This window comes from Salvelinus namaycush, chromosome 13 (genome assembly GCF_016432855.1).
Source record: "Salvelinus namaycush isolate Seneca chromosome 13, SaNama_1.0, whole genome shotgun sequence".
NCBI lineage: Eukaryota > Metazoa > Chordata > Actinopteri > Salmoniformes > Salmonidae > Salvelinus > Salvelinus namaycush.
In genome coordinates this window covers 36,572,710-36,588,215 of record NC_052319.1, presented here as the reverse complement: position 1 = coordinate 36,588,215, position 15,506 = coordinate 36,572,710, and the positions used below count along the sequence as shown (strand labels likewise).

At 42.4% G+C, this 15,506-nt stretch overlaps 2 protein-coding genes across 5 annotated transcripts; one reads left to right on the top strand and one right to left on the bottom strand.

The window, feature by feature from the left end:
• Nucleotides 1-956: 956 nt before the first annotated feature.
• Nucleotides 957-10,991, bottom strand: LOC120058485 (SPRY domain-containing protein 7). Its single transcript, XM_039007178.1, has 5 exons — nucleotides 10,838-10,991; nucleotides 10,575-10,691; nucleotides 4,813-4,979; nucleotides 3,540-3,642; nucleotides 957-2,308 (listed from the first exon to the last, which is right to left on the bottom strand). The coding sequence occupies exons 1-5, from the start codon at nucleotides 10,941-10,943 to the stop codon at nucleotides 2,211-2,213; spliced, it is 591 nt and encodes a 196-aa protein (XP_038863106.1). The 5' UTR covers nucleotides 10,944-10,991; the 3' UTR covers nucleotides 957-2,210.
• LOC120058484 (tripartite motif-containing 13-like) lies at nucleotides 9,939-14,448 on the top strand. 4 transcript variants are annotated; one of them, XM_039007176.1, is made up of 2 exons: nucleotides 9,939-10,284; nucleotides 12,684-14,448. In XM_039007176.1, exon 2 carries the CDS (start codon nucleotides 12,690-12,692, stop codon nucleotides 13,848-13,850), a length of 1,161 nt encoding a protein of 386 aa, XP_038863104.1. In that variant the 5' UTR covers nucleotides 9,939-10,284; nucleotides 12,684-12,689; the 3' UTR covers nucleotides 13,851-14,448. The 4 variants fall into 4 exon arrangements, with proteins under 4 accessions (XP_038863104.1, XP_038863102.1, XP_038863103.1 ...); XM_039007174.1 differs by lacking the exon at nucleotides 9,939-10,284 and adding an exon at nucleotides 10,595-11,164; XM_039007175.1 differs by lacking the exon at nucleotides 9,939-10,284 and adding an exon at nucleotides 11,187-11,936.
• The last annotated feature ends 1,058 nt before the right edge of the window (nucleotides 14,449-15,506 follow it).

The window sequence follows — 15,506 nt, the reverse complement described above, 5'->3', positions numbered from 1 at the left end:
GCAGTAGTCTAGTGTGTCAGGGTTTATGGCAGGGGAAAGGGTGTTGCAGTAGTCTTGTGTGACAGGGTTTATGGCAGGGGAAACAGGGTTGCAGTAGTCTAGTGTGTCAGGGTTTATGGCAGGGGAAAGGGTGTTGCAGTAGTCGAGTGTGTCAGGGTTTATAGCAGGGGAAAGGGTGTTGCAGTAGTCTAGTGTGTCAGGGTTTATGGCAGGGGAAAGGGTGTTACAGTAGTCTAGTGTGTCAGGGTTTATGGCAGGGGAAACAGGGTTGCAGTAGTCTAGTGTGTCAGGGTTTATGGCAGGGGAAAGGGTGTTGCAGTAGTCTAGTGTGTCAGGGTTTATAGCAGGGGAAAGGGTGTTGCAGTAGTCTAGTGTGTCAGGGTTTATGGCAGGGGAAAGGGTGTTGCAGTAGTCTAGTGTGTCAGGGTTTATGGCAGGGGAAAGGGTGTTGCAGTAGTCTAGTGTGTCAGGGTTTATGGCAGGGGAAAGGGTGTTACAGTAGTCTAGTGTGTCAGGGTTTATGGCAGGGGAAAGGGTGTTGCAGTAGTCTAGTGTGTCAGGGTTTATGGCAGGGGAAAGGGTGTTGCAGTAGTCTAGTGTGTAGTGTAGGAATAATGACAAATGAACCTGGGGAGCTTTGCATTCACATTGTCCTAAAAAAGGAACCGGACCACGGAATTCAAGCGAACCAAACTCATCTCCACATCTCTAGATGGTCTCAGTTCAGTGGCTCTTTTGAGGGGTCTGAGTTCCTTTGGAGTGTTCAAGCTGTACAAAGAAATAAGCGAACCGCACTGAGTTCACAAAAATTGTCAGAAAGTGACCAAGTGTGAAAGCACCCTTAGGTGTTGTGCCAAAAGCTTAGCCACAATTTGTTTAAGCTGAATGTTTTTAACCTTCTCTAAAACAAACACAATACCCCCCCACATACTATTAAACCAATGAGTTCCAAAATAGTTAATGCTTCTAGAGACAACAGTTTCTTTATTGTAATCAACAATAAGTATTCAGATGTGGGTTAATATTCAACATACATCTCATTAGTGCAAACTAAAACAAGCCTTTAACATTTCAGACAGTTTTCACACTTCAAAAGGAGAAATGTGTTCATCTGATGGTTGAAATAAAATAGGGTAGGACAATGTCACATCCACAAATACAGGGTTGGGGAGTAACTGATTACATGTAATCTGATAACCGCCCCAAAAATACTAATCAGTTACATTAACAGCAAAATTGTCATAAGATCACAGAAAATTTAGAAAAACTAGATTACTTCTTGGATTACTTTCACATTTTCTAACACCTCTTAAGTGGAATGTAATCCAAAAGTAATCAGAATACGTTACGGAGTTTGGGCAATCCAAAAGTTATAACTCTGATTAGAATTTGACGGGTAACTAGTAACTGTAAAGGATTACATTCAAAAAGTAACCTACCCAACCCCAATTTGGAATAACCATCAGAGCCGTGACAAATTACTTTTAAAGACAGATCATGGTCAAAATATGAAAACTCTAAATACGAATAATTAAATCAATATCAATTGTTAGGGAAACAAAACATTGAACATTAGTGTCAGCTATAAACAAATAAAATGTGTATATATATTTTGGGGTGTGTATGCCCCCACATATCAATATGGCATTAAGAGTTCATTGAGATTCCATAATCAAACCATACATAGGTAGCAGTAAAGAACACTCAACATGGCTTCTGGTCCAGACCAATGGACATGTGTAGTGATTGCACAACAATACTGTCAGACTCAACACCTAAACATTGTTTAAACTCTTTTCAGAAAGAAGCAGCAACCATAACAAATTGTGGCAATGCAGGATGATTACAACTGAAGCAAAGCAATATTGACTAACTTGACTGTCTTTCAGCTGCAAATGCGCACACACACACACACACACACACACACACACACACACACACACCACTTTGGCTACTCAATGCCCTTCACTGCTGACTTGGGATCCATTTTCTTACTGCTCCAGTGTTGGCATCAACCAAGAGCTAAACCAACTGGACCCAGAACAGCTTTAAAGCAGAGTAACCAGAACACATACAGAGGGACACTCAAACCAGATGGAACGAGGGTGGGGGTCACAGATCTCTGCGGAGCAACAAGGAGCGCTGAGGGTTGTGTGTGTGTGTGTGTGTGTGTGTGTGTGTAAAGGCCTGGAGGTATAAGGAGGTGCTGGTCAGAAAATCTGCTGCTCAAACAGAATCTTCTCAAAGCCTTGCGGCGCCGTATGGTAGAAGTCACTGAACTGGCAGTCTAAGATGGCGCTGTCATCCACTGGGACAGAAGAGAAAGATCAAATCAACATGGGTTCAAGTCAGGGTTTCATGAGGATACTTTAGCAGGTATAACTCACTGACTGGATCTCAATTTAGCACTTCATCGTTAGTAACCACATGGGAAATCCTGTGTGCAAGCAACAACAAATAAACAGTAGTATTAAATTACCTTAACATCGTATGCTACAAAAAGGAAGGCTGTCAGTTTCAGCTTTGTACTTACTGCCCTCTTGTGGCAGAAAAATAGAACCACCATAAATCATTTTGGGGCAGATTTACTAGGCGTTTGAGCCTGTTTTTTTCCCACAGGGCATTAACAAAATGGAGAGCAAGTGTTAATATATATTATGTTAATACAAGTTAAGAGAAATAATAAAATATGAATAAAACTTTGATATTGGTGGTTTTCCCTCCTGAGAAAGTAAGAATCAAATCAACATGTCACATGCGCTGAATACAAGTGTAGACTTGACCGTGAAATGCTGACTTACAAGCCCTTAACCAACAGTGCAGGTCAGGAAGAGTTAAGAAAATATTTACCAAGTAGACTGAAGTAAAAAGTATTAATAAAAAGTAACACAATAAGAATAACGAGGCTACAGGTTAGTTGAGGTAATGTGTACATGTAGGTAGGGGTGAAGTGACCATGCACAGATAATAAACAGCGAGTAGCAGCAGTGTACAAAAGAGATGGGGAGGGTCAATGTAAATTGTCCAGTGGTGATTTGATTAATTGTTCAGCAGTCTTATGACTTGGGGGTAGAAGCTGTTGAGGAGCCTTTTGGACTTGGCACTCCAGTACCACTTGCTGTGCGGTAGCAGAGAAAACAATCTATAACTTGGGTGACTGAAGTCTCTGACAATTTTATGGGCTTTCCTCTGACACTGTCTATTATATAGGTCCTGGATGGCAGGACGGTTGGCCCCAGTGATGTACTTGGCTGTTCACACTACCCTCTGTAGCGCCTTACGGTCAGATGCCGAGCAGTTGCCATACCAGGCGGTGATGCAACCGGTCAGGACGCTCTCGATGGTGCAGCTGTAGAACCTTTTAAGGATCTGGAGACCCATGCCAAATCTTTTCAGTCTCCTGAGGGGGGAAAAGGTTTTGTCGTGCCCTCTTCACGACTGTCTTGGCATGTTTGGACCATGAATGTCCCTGTGCATGCAGCTGTGTACACACACACACACACACACACACACACACACACACACACACACACACTCACCATAAACCACCGGGAACACGGTGCCTCTGATCCCTGAAGCTGGACAGTGCATATTCTTCCCATTGAGATAGAGATTCAGCTCCACGTGGTCGTATGTGATGCCCTGAGATGAAAAAGAACTGATTAGATTCCCTGTACACCTTCTGACTGAATTTCCCCTTAGCCTGTGCAGAGAGGAAGAGGTAAATCGAAAGATTTCACTCTTGCCAAAATAAGCCCAATGTGTTTCTATGGGTTTATTTTGGACCTAAGCTTGTCGCCTGCCTTCCTGACTTTGGGACAGCGACTCCCACTGGGCAGAGACATGAGCATCTCTTCATTATGTACAGGTCCAAGAGGCTTCTAAACAGCTTCTATCCCCAAGCAATAAGACTCCTAATCAAATGGCTACCCAGACTATTTACATTGTCCCCCCTCTCCTCCTCTTTTACACCGCTGCTACTCTCTGTTATCATCTATGCATAGTCACTTTAATAACTCTACCAACATGTACATATTACCTCAACTATCTGGTGCCCCCGCACATTGACTCTGTACTGGTGCCTCCTGTATATAGTCTCCCTATTGTTATTTTACTACTGCTCTTTAATTACTTGTTACTTTTATTTGTTATTCTTAGCCGTATTTTTTTTAACTGCATTGTTGGGGCTCGTAAGTAAGCATTCACTGTTCTATTCAACGCATGTGACTAATACAATTTTATTTGATCTCTGGCCTAGCCCAATCCAATCTACCTCTATAGAGGTGGGACTTCCTCCAAAACACCTTAAGTAGCCATAAGTGTGACAACCTAATGGATTGGAACAGAGATACTAATTAATATATAATTGAGATGGTCTCATCTCCGACCTAACAACGGGAGTCGTTGATCTCATTATTGGCCTGCTTATCACCGTTTCCTACGTGGACAGATTGACAGGAGTGGACCCACCCACTTCACCTCTTCCGCTCTGACTGCAAGCATGACTGTGTAGTGTTTGGAGAACATGTTTATTGTGTAGTTTAAAGCTAAAGACTAATGGTTTTTTATTTGTATAACCTGGATGCGTTACTGAGCAAGTAAGTTTGTCGCATTCCTTTTTTTGCCCAGGCATTTGGTGTTGGACTGCCTTTTGTTTATCAGAAGATAATAATATTGCTGTGTCAATTATGCCATGTGCTTTCCTTGCTTTGTTTGAGATGTTATAGAGCATGTTCATTAACGCTTTAATAAAGACCTTGAGTATATGTATAAAACCAGCTTAGTTGCGCTCCACCAGACCAGTCCACTCACCACAATGTCCCCCTCCTGTGGAAGGCTATTGGCAGGGAGGCGGTTCTTCTCCTCGTTGTTGTGATACATCGAGCCATCATGCCTCAGGACAAGGCTGTTGATGTCCTGCCCCATGGGGACCTGGTTCAGGTTCACCTTCTGAGTTGCCACACCTATCCCCCATATACCTGCACACAGATGTCAGAACCTTTAAAAACAAGCTTGCCAACACAAACCGTACAGTGCTGGTCTTCAAACCATTTTACTTGAAGTTCAGAGGTGGAACTATATTGGCATATGGTCATTTTGACTACGAGGAGAGCATTCCTTCTAGTCAATGTTTTGGCTAGCTTTGACTGGCTTTTTTTGCTTTCCAGTATCGCTTCCAGCAACTATGGTTGGTGTGTAACCAGGCTGGTGCAGTTCCGGACAGTATGTATGTAGACTTCTACCCACACGTACCCCCAGTAGAGGGTGTGTACTGTAAATCATATAACCACTGGAGTGGACCGAGGGGAATCTCCTCTGCCTGTAGCCCTGATTCCGCCAGATGGCGCTATTATCCTTACGTCGTTTGTCATCGACGTCCTGCATTAAACTGCAGAGCTGGTAATACACTCGTGTTCCCTGCGACCTGTTCGTACATAAAACATCATCCATTCAGGCTGCAAAGGCGTCATTTTCCTCCTTAACCTGATTTAATGGCCTAAAAATGGTTAATATGCATACTGTCTTAACAAAACACAATATTCCAATGCAGCCAATCAGGTTGAAGCAGTTTGTTTACCCCAGGATGAATGCGATGCGCAGCAAGTAGCATTAGCCACTCTAGCATTGTGGTGAAAAAATGTGTTTTGTTAAAACGGTATGCATAATTTCCCAGCTTTTTTAAGCCGGCGGGCCATTAAATTAAACTACTTCTCCAGCCTGAATGGAGGATGTTTTATGTACGAACCGGTCGCCGGGGGACAAGTGTATTACCAGCCGTGCAGTTTAATAAAAGATGATCTATTATATCAACAAGATGGTCGAGTGAACACTAACAATATAAATACATGTCCTCAAAGGCAGGCGAGAAGCAACACCAGGTGGGACCATTATAGCCAATGAGAGGGCAGATAAGTGTGAACAGCACAACGTTGCCGAAATGCCACGTGCGTCCACTTATCAGTACCTTCATAACAACCTAACCATTACATAACTTATATTTGATCAAATAAGCCTCAGGTGCCAAATTAGAAATTCAATTTGTTGACCAAGATCGATACTCATTGACCTCCATACAAAAAAATCCTCACTTCATGGACAATTTATAGGCAGGGTAAACCCTTTCGCGTCGCCTCTTCCTGTCTGGTTTAATACAAATGACAAACGACGTAAGGATAATAGAGCCATCTAGCGGAAGCAGGGTTTTGACTATGTGGTATACAGCTATGACAGGAAGTGACTTAGGTTCAGGTTAAGAGAATTAGGTTACAGTTTGGAATAGGGTTAGCTAAAATCTGAGAGAGACTTCCGGGAATGCTTGCGAAACACACCTGTATGAAAGACTATGGAGAATACATATGAGTTCATCATAGGAGAGCTGTAGCGCCACCCACCGGTGATGTGAAGTAGATGCACGCTGGGCGATCTCTGAGAAATAATTAACTGAACAAAAATTAAAAAAAACTCAACATCCAACAATTTTACTGAGTTACAGTTCATATAAGGAAATCAGTCAATTGAAATAAATTAACTAGGCCCTAATCTATGAATTTCACACAACTGGGCAGGGGCGCAGCCATGGGTGGGCATAGGCCCACCCACTGGGGAGTCAGGACCAGCCAATCAGAATACGTTTTTCCCCACAAAAAGGCTTTATTAGAGACAGAAATACTCCTCAGTTTCATCGGCTTTCTGTGTGGCTGGTCTCAGACAATCCCACAGGTAAAGAAGCAGGATGTGGAGGTCCTGGGCTGGCGTCATTACACATGGTCTGCGTTTGTGAGGCCAGTTGGACGTGCTGACAAATTCTCTCAAACGACATTGGAGAACACGAGATTGTAGAGAATTTCACATTCAATTCTCTGGCAACAGTTCTGGTGGACATTCCTGCAGCCAGCATGTCAATTGCACACTCCCTCAAAACTGTTGTGTGGCATTAACTGCACATTTTAGAGTGGCCTTTTATTGTCCCCGGCACAAGGTGCACCTGTGTAATGATCATGCTGTTTAATCAGCTTCTTCATATGCCACACCTATCAGGTGGATGAATTATCTTGGCAAAGGAGAAATACCAACAGGGATGTAAAAAAAAAAATGTACACAAAATTCTATAGAAATAAGCTTTTTGTGTGGATGGAAAACTTTTGGGATCTTTTATTTCAGCTCATGAAACATGGGACCAAAACTTTACATGTTGTGTTTGTATTTTTGTTCAGTGTAGATAAAGTACATAAGCCAAGTGATAAATTCCAGCAATCTTTAGTTAGCATTCTTTGTTTTAGCCAAGATCAGTGTGCGTCCTTCAGAAATGTGAGTTCATATTTCTTACGCTTCATGTGTTGTGGATGCACTCCTCATTTTTATGCTAATTTGTGTTTTTACCACAAGCTAGCAACTGTACGCTTGCTAACCCCGTTTGTGTCTTCTCATTTCAGACATTTAGCATTTAATTGTATAGTAAAATGTCCACGCCTCGTTATATGCCCTGTGGTTGTATAGGGTGCAGATTATGTGGGTATGTTGTTAGTTATGAGCCTTGTGGAGATATATATACATACATACAGTACCAGTGTATGGACACCTACTCATTGAAGGGTTCTTCTTAATTTTTTACTATTTTCTACATTGTACAATAGTGAAGACATCAAAACTATGAAATAACACATGGAATCATGTAGTAAACAAAAAAAAGTGTTAAACAAATCTAAATCTATTTTATATTTGAGATTCTTCAAAGTAACCTCCCTTTACCTTGATGACAGCTTTGCACACTCTTGGCATTCTCTCAACCAGCTTCATGAGGTAGTCACCTGGAATGCATTTCAATTAACTGGTGTGCCTTGTTCAAAGTTAATTTGTGGAATTTCTTTCCTTCTTAATGCGTTTGAGCCAGTTAGTTGTGTTGTGACAAGGTAGTGGTGGTATACAGAAGATAACCCTATGTGGTAAAATACCAAGTCCATATTATGGCAAGAACAGCTCAAATAAGCTAAGAGAAACGACAGTCCATCATTACTTTAAGACATGAAGGTCCGTCAATATGGAACATTTCAAGAACTCTGAAAGTTTCTTCAAGTGCAGTCGCAAAAACCATCAAGCACTATGATGAAACTGGCTCTCATGAGGACAGCCACAGGAAAGGAAGACCCAGAGTTACTTCTGCTGCAGAGGATAAGTTCATTAGAGTTACCAGCCTCAGAAATTGCAGCCTAAATAAATGCTTCAGAATTCAAGTAACAGACTACTCAACATCAACTGTTCAGAGGAGACTACGTGAATCAGGCCTTCATGGTCAAATTGCTGCAAAGAAACCACTACTGGCCTTTCTAGGGAGTTTTTCCAAGCCACCGTGCTTCTACACCTGCATTGCTTGCTGTTTGGGGTTTTAGGCTGGGTTTCTGTACAGCACTTTGTGACATCAGCTGATGTAAGAAGGGCGTTATAAATACATTTGATTGATACTAAAGGACACCAATAAAAAGAAGAGACGTGCTTGGGCCAAGAAACACGAGTAATGGACATTGGACAGGTGGAAATCTGTCCTTTGGTCTGATGAGTCCAAATTTGAGATTTTGGTTCCAACCGCCATGTCTTTATGAGAACCAACCGCCGTGTCCTCGTGAGACGCAGAGCAGGTGAATGGATGATCTCTGCACATGTGGTTCCCACCGTGAAGCATGGGGGTGTGGGGGTGCTGGTGACGCTGTCTGTGACTTATTTAGAATTCAAGGCACACTTAACCAGCATGGCTACCACAGCATTCTGTAGCGGTACACCATCCCATCTGGTTTGAGCTTAGTGGGACTATCATTTGTTTTTCAACAGGACAATGACCCAACACACCTCCAGGCTGTGTAAGTGCTATTTGACAAAGAAGGAAAGTGATAGAGTGCTGCATCAGATGACCTGTCCTCCACAATCAACCGACCTCTATCCAATTTAGATGGTTTGGGATGAGTTAGACCACAGAGTGAAGGAAAAGCAGGCAACTAGTGCTCATTATATGTGGGAACTCCTTCAAGACTGTTGCTAAAGCATTCCACGTGAAGCTGTTTGAGAGAATGCCAAGAGTGTGCAAAGCTGTCATCAAGGCAAAGGGTGGCTACTTTGAAGAATATTAAACATATTTAGATTTGTTTAATTCTTTTTTGGTTACTACATGATTCCATGTGTTATTTCATAGTTTTGACATCGTCACTATTATTATATAGAAAATAGTAAAATACAGAAAAACCCTTGAGTAGGCGTGTCTAACCTTTTGACTGGTCCGGTGCGTGCATATATATATATGAAGTTGTGTGAGGATCGTGGTGCTGTGTGGCTGCACCCATCTGATCTTTCATTAGTGAAGTCACAGCCGTGTTGTTAGGCTGTATTGTCCTGTGCAGCACATAACCTATTGCAGCCGTATTCTTTATAGATCATGTAATTGGAGGTTGTATTAAGCTTATACCGGCCATTTACGATTGTATTTAATTTTTCAGAACCACACACACTCTTGGTTAAAACAATTTAAACCATACCTTAAAGTGCCTTAACACATACTCTGTGCTGTGCCATTCCTGCTTTATGTGAATCAAGGTTATTAAACCACCTCAACTGGAATCCTACCAGTCTGTCATCTGTGCCCTTACAAGCACCTGGGAGAGAACACATTGTGCTCAGAAAACACTAAGAACATACAGTCCAACAGGTCCTCCTACACTTCAAGGCCAAACAGACCAGGGTTTGGAAAGTCAATAAGAAATTAAAAATTCTTCCATAGTTGTTCATTAAAAGGCACAACCTAAATTCGAGAAAATGTCTTAAGTAGTTGAACATGCCATTACTCAAACCTCGTGAAAAACGGACACGTTTTAATTTGTCAAAAACAACATCGAAGGAGTGCCTTTGATTTGAAGGCATGCACATGCGCAGTTCAGCGCAAGATGACCGTTAGACCCGATGACTAAAGTCGCCATGACATCTCACACAAGTGTGATCGGGGATTTTTATTGGAGACGCAGTTTAATCCTATCTTAATAGGTCATGGCTATAAGGGATCCAGCTTTTTTCAAAATAACGTTAAGTGTATTTTAGGTAAACCTAATCTAATGATGCTAACCTGCTACGAAAAGTAAAATCTGACGTTAATTTGTCAAAAGATGGATCCATTATAGCCATGACCATCGTCATATTGTAGCTGTAGGCCTGTCTTATCCTAACCTGTTACGAAAATTCACTAAAGACAAAAGTTGGATTCAGACGTCCATTTTATAGCGAGGGACACATTTCACTTTACATCTGGTAAGTATAGTTTCTAGAGATTATACATATTTTGTTGACAGTCCGTTTTTTGGGGTGATGCCGGCTATATTGTAAAGTTAAGGTTATTTCCCGTCACCAGCCACCAGAATGAATTACAACTCGGGGAGTTATTATATTATACAAACTCCCGATGTTACGTCCCAAAGCTACACTGCCTGATGCGCGCACACCAAAAGATATTCCCCATAGTTCCTTATTCATTTTTATCTCCAACACAAAGACAGACAGGTGGACAGTAACGTTATCATGGACTCATGTTCAATCATTACCTGTGGACTGGATCTTGAACTCAAAGTAACTCTTGTTTTGGTGCAGGGGAGCGTTGGCGAGGCAACCCCCGGTGCCACATATCCTCCGGCCACTCTTCACGATAACCACATCCGTGCCTGTACAAGAACATATCAATATTTGCATTTTATTTACGACGGCGTTGTCAAAAACAGCCAGCTGGACAGTAGCTAGGCTAACCCCATCGGCATTCTCTCGAGGATTTACAGCTTAAAACAACGACCCGTCAGAAAGATTCTCTCACCCATATGATGCGTGTCTAACTGGACGTTAGGCATTTCTTTGAGGGGAATATGCCCGGTTCCCCCATCTCCGCAGCATCCCAGACAACACGTAAACAGTGCAGCCATTCTTGTGCTAAAATATTATCCGGAAATGGTCACGCCGACGAAGTCAATAAGAGCTGAAGGAGCTCATGAGAAAAGCTACCATCATAATGAAACAGCGTTACCTGGTGGCAGTCATACCACATTGTCATGAGCCATATATGCGCGCCTTTCCAATGCGTCCAATCACATTGCTTATAAAGCAGCGGCTCCTGATGGCATGGAAACAAGGGAAGAAAATCAAGGTCAAAATATTTTTTTACACGTGACTTAGTAGCTATTGGTTATCAATGTGTCAAGCTTGGGACACATGGCATGATCAAATTTGTGTAGAGTGGGAATTCCATCTCCTATCAAATAACGGGGCAAATGTCTGTAATGAGCACCAATATTGTTGCTGGGTAGGCCTACATGTCGTCAGTTAAAAAAGGAGCCAGTTCAGTAGCCTATCACCAAGTCTTTTGAGAGCACTTCCAATAGGCTACTTTGTATCCATGCACTGGGTATCAGTGGGGATGAAAATTACAATGCAAATTTACATGCACTATTGCCTGACGTTCAAACTTCACACATAAGAATCGATTAACGTTACTTCAAGTTCATAATGACGTATACAAATGGTGCGATAGAGGCAGTGATCAAAAGCCGGGTGACTAAGAACCTAGTGGTTGACAATCTTTCACGCTGTAAAAATGTTTTGCATAGCAACAGCCCGCCTCCCCTCTCCAATTTGCAGGGATCCTCTATATTTTTCCTACTGAAAAATAAAACGCATCTTGTTCTTTAAAATAAAAAAATATGTAGTTAAAAAAACGCTGCCATTAATATCACTGAGATGTTTTTACTTTCTGCGCGCCACTGTATCAGGCGCGTACTATAGTGCGCGCTATTTGGAGCTGGAAGGATCGCTAGTGTAGTGCTGTGGCCATGAAAGGGTTAATTTTTTCTCCCGGAAAGGGCGAAGTCTGCACAGCAACAAGCGCCATGATTGCGTTGCACTCTGCGTCTCAGCAGCTGGTAAGTGTTTTTTTTTTTGGTCCAGTTGCATGTTGCTATACGCTTGCAAAAGCTGTCATAACCATCCTCAATACCTTTCCAATAGGACATACTCGTGTGTGATCTAATTTATAGACTGCAACTTGTTTATACTGAGTGGTAATCGTTGGTGGAAGTTTGTGTTTATGCAGCATAGCTTATATTGCTAAGGATACGTTTCAGCGGGCTATTAACATTAAAGCAGAAGTCAAATCTGAAGTGAGTGGGAACTTAGTCGTTACCATCTCATCTATATATAGACCAGTTGGATGAAACGGCTGTGTCGTGATTGCGTGATATCCCGTCTCATGAAAAAAAAACATCTAGTGTGAACACTAGAAAGTAGGTCGTTGAACATAGGAAAAAAATAGAGGGTCCGTTGCGAATGGTTTTTCACTGTAGCCAAATAGTCTATGCACCTACTAGGCATGATGTTCCACTGCGCTTTCTATTTTCATATTTTACGCGGGTACATCGACACCTCTCATTTTCCTTTTTGAGGGTGGCTGAATTTTAACACCAGTCGCTGGAGTGGATAGTCTGTGCGTTTTATCCAAAATTTTGTCATGCGTAATTCTAGTGATGTCCATTTCCACCATCACTACCTGTGAATTATTGCGCTGCTGGGTGATGTAGCTAAACAAACGGGTATGTTTAACTGACGGATAGTGTATTGATCTATTATTTTCGATTTGTTCTCCACTCAATCCTGGCTGTATTTTATTTCAGAACACCATGGAGCTTCTAGAGGAGGACCTGACTTGCCCAATTTGCTGCTGTCTCTTTGAGGACCCCCGAGTTCTGCCGTGCTCACACAGCTTCTGCAAGAAGTGCTTGGAGGGGATTCTGGAGGGGAACAACCGAGGACCTGTTTGGAGACCCCCGTTCAAATGCCCCAGTTGCCGCAAGGAGACTCCTCAAAACGGCATAAACAGCCTCCAGATCAACTACTCGTTACGTGGAATCGTTGAGAAATACAACAAAATCAGAGTGTTACCCAGGATGGCCCTGTGCAAACACCACAGTGGTCAACCGCTTAATATATTCTGTGCCACAGACTTGAAACTTATTTGTGGATTTTGTGCAACAACTGACGACCATAAAGGACATACATTCTGTGCCCTGGAAGACGCGTACGAGCAGGAGAAATCCGCATTTGAGGAGCTGTTCCAGGGAGTGGAGAGCTGGCACAGCACGGATATTCTATCCTGCCTGGAGACGCTGGAAGCCAGTAAGAAAAAGGCGCTCCAGTTAGTTTCCAGGGACGCAGAGAAAGTAACCGACTATTTTGTCAAACTGATCAATGCCCTGGACCACAAAAAGAACGAGATCCTCTCCGATTTCGAGACGCTGAAGTTGGTGGTGATGCAAGCCTACGACCCAGAGATCAATACATTGAGCGATGCGTTGGAGGAGCAGAAGCGCGCTCTCAGCATCGCCGAGTCATTCAGGAATGTGACCGACCCCCTTTGCTTTCTCGAGCAGATGCAGGAGTTCAGGGAGAAGTTGCGCGTTGTCCGGGAAACGCCGCTGCCCTCCCGGACAGACATGGACGTCGGTCCCCTGGTCAGGAATTTCGACGTCAAAAACTGGGACTCGATGAAGCTCAAAGATGTGGACAAGCTCTCCGTTCCGCACGAGAGTGGCGTGTATAGCTCAACGACCCCGCATTCCGGTGGCAGAGCGCTGGGGAAAGTCGTCGTGTTTTTTGTGTGCCTTTTATGCGCCCTGGTTCTTCTGCAGCCGGACAGCCTGACCGCGGTGTCAGCCCAAATCTCCTCGCTCGGCCATGCCTACCTGCCAGTGCTGGCTGGATGGCTGGAACTGGCTCACGGTGCGTGGCAGTGCTGGGGAGAGGTAGTGGATGCCTGCGTTGCCTGGTGGATGCGTTTTTGAACTGTATCCTGAACCTCTAAGACACCTGCCGATTTTTTTGACCGCCTTGTAAACACAACTAGCGAATTTCTTATCCGTTGTAAATTTCTTTAGATTTCCGAGTGTTATTTTTGCTACATGGATCTGAAGCAAGCTATGTCCAAGCTATAAGTAGATTTATAGCAAACACTAGAAAGCTAATCAAGTATTTACAAGCACATATGTATCATGCTTTGTGAATGTATTTATATATATCTCCTAAACGTAGAACAACAATACAACACTAAGTTAAATCAAAACACTATTGCAGTACATTAAATGTTATTTGAGAACAGCTATTTTGGTGAGTGTTAAGCATCAACTCTGACCAGTAGCACCATCCATCCTTCTCCAAGCCATATGATCGATCACACAGGTCATAGTCTGTCACCTCAGGATATGTTTTACTATACATTCCACAGGCTAGATTATGTAGGATAGGCCTAATATTTACATCGAGTTTAAGTGTCTGAGTGTCGTTTATTTTTGCCTTACTTTTAATGACCATCTGTTGAGTTGTCATAATGCCTCTGTCACCAGACTCATTTTTTGCCAAATAAAACATAAATTTGGTCTTTTCCGTCATCTTTATTTTTGAGTGACTGAGGGATTTCACAAATTGTGGAGGCACTTTTTTTCGCACGTGTAGGCTACTTTACCGGTCAAGGTCATAAGTGAAGCCTCAATTGGTGCGCCTGCTCATGTGAGATGAAATACCGACATTGTGACTATGAAATACCATGCGCTCGTTTGATGTTTGCCTTCCCTGTGGATCGGTCATCACTGCGCAATTTAACCTCCACGGGGGCCAAGGTTGAATGTTGCATAACTAGGCCTTTAGAAAAAAATCGTCTTCGCTTGTCTAAATATAACTATATAGTAACTTAATTTGCATTATTCAAAAACATTATGTTTTGGCCTTTAGGCCTAGGTTACGTTAAGACCACATTGACGATTGTTTTTTGGGCGTATGCATTGGGCCTATACATTTTTTTTGTGCAAAATTAAAAGGCAATGAGCCAAATCTAATTCTGAAATTCCATTTAGAACAACTAATGATACATGTATGGGATTAAATAGATTTAATCAACTGTCCCAGTGAATGTCAATGTGTGCGCAACATTGAATGGCACGGATTGTCATATGGCCATGGTTTGCCTACTGGCCCGTTATGCAGTCTATGCATGTTGCAAGTAGATGACGGAAGAGCAATTCTTACTTCTAACAGGCTATACTCAATAATTCCATCCCATATGCAACATTGTCTAGAAGTAATAGGCCTATAGCTACAAAAACGAATCTAATTTTTAGTTTGCAGAAAACGTATAGGCCTATACAGAAGCAACTATATAGGCCTACATTGGGCCATAATTTATGAAATTGGGCAGTGCATCCATTGGACGTGTCCATTGGACATGTGCGGTTTAAATTTTTCTGAAGGAACGAAATCCTGATGGAAATCCCAGGATCAGACCACAACAAAAACCTGATGTAAGCACCGACCAGAATTCAGTACCAACGTCACGGCATGTATAGTCCTAGGCTATATATAGCCCAACTGTTACCAGGCAAATAAGGGATGAAAATGTAAAGTTGGTCTTTCTCTTTACTATAATAACTCAATAATATATATCTAAT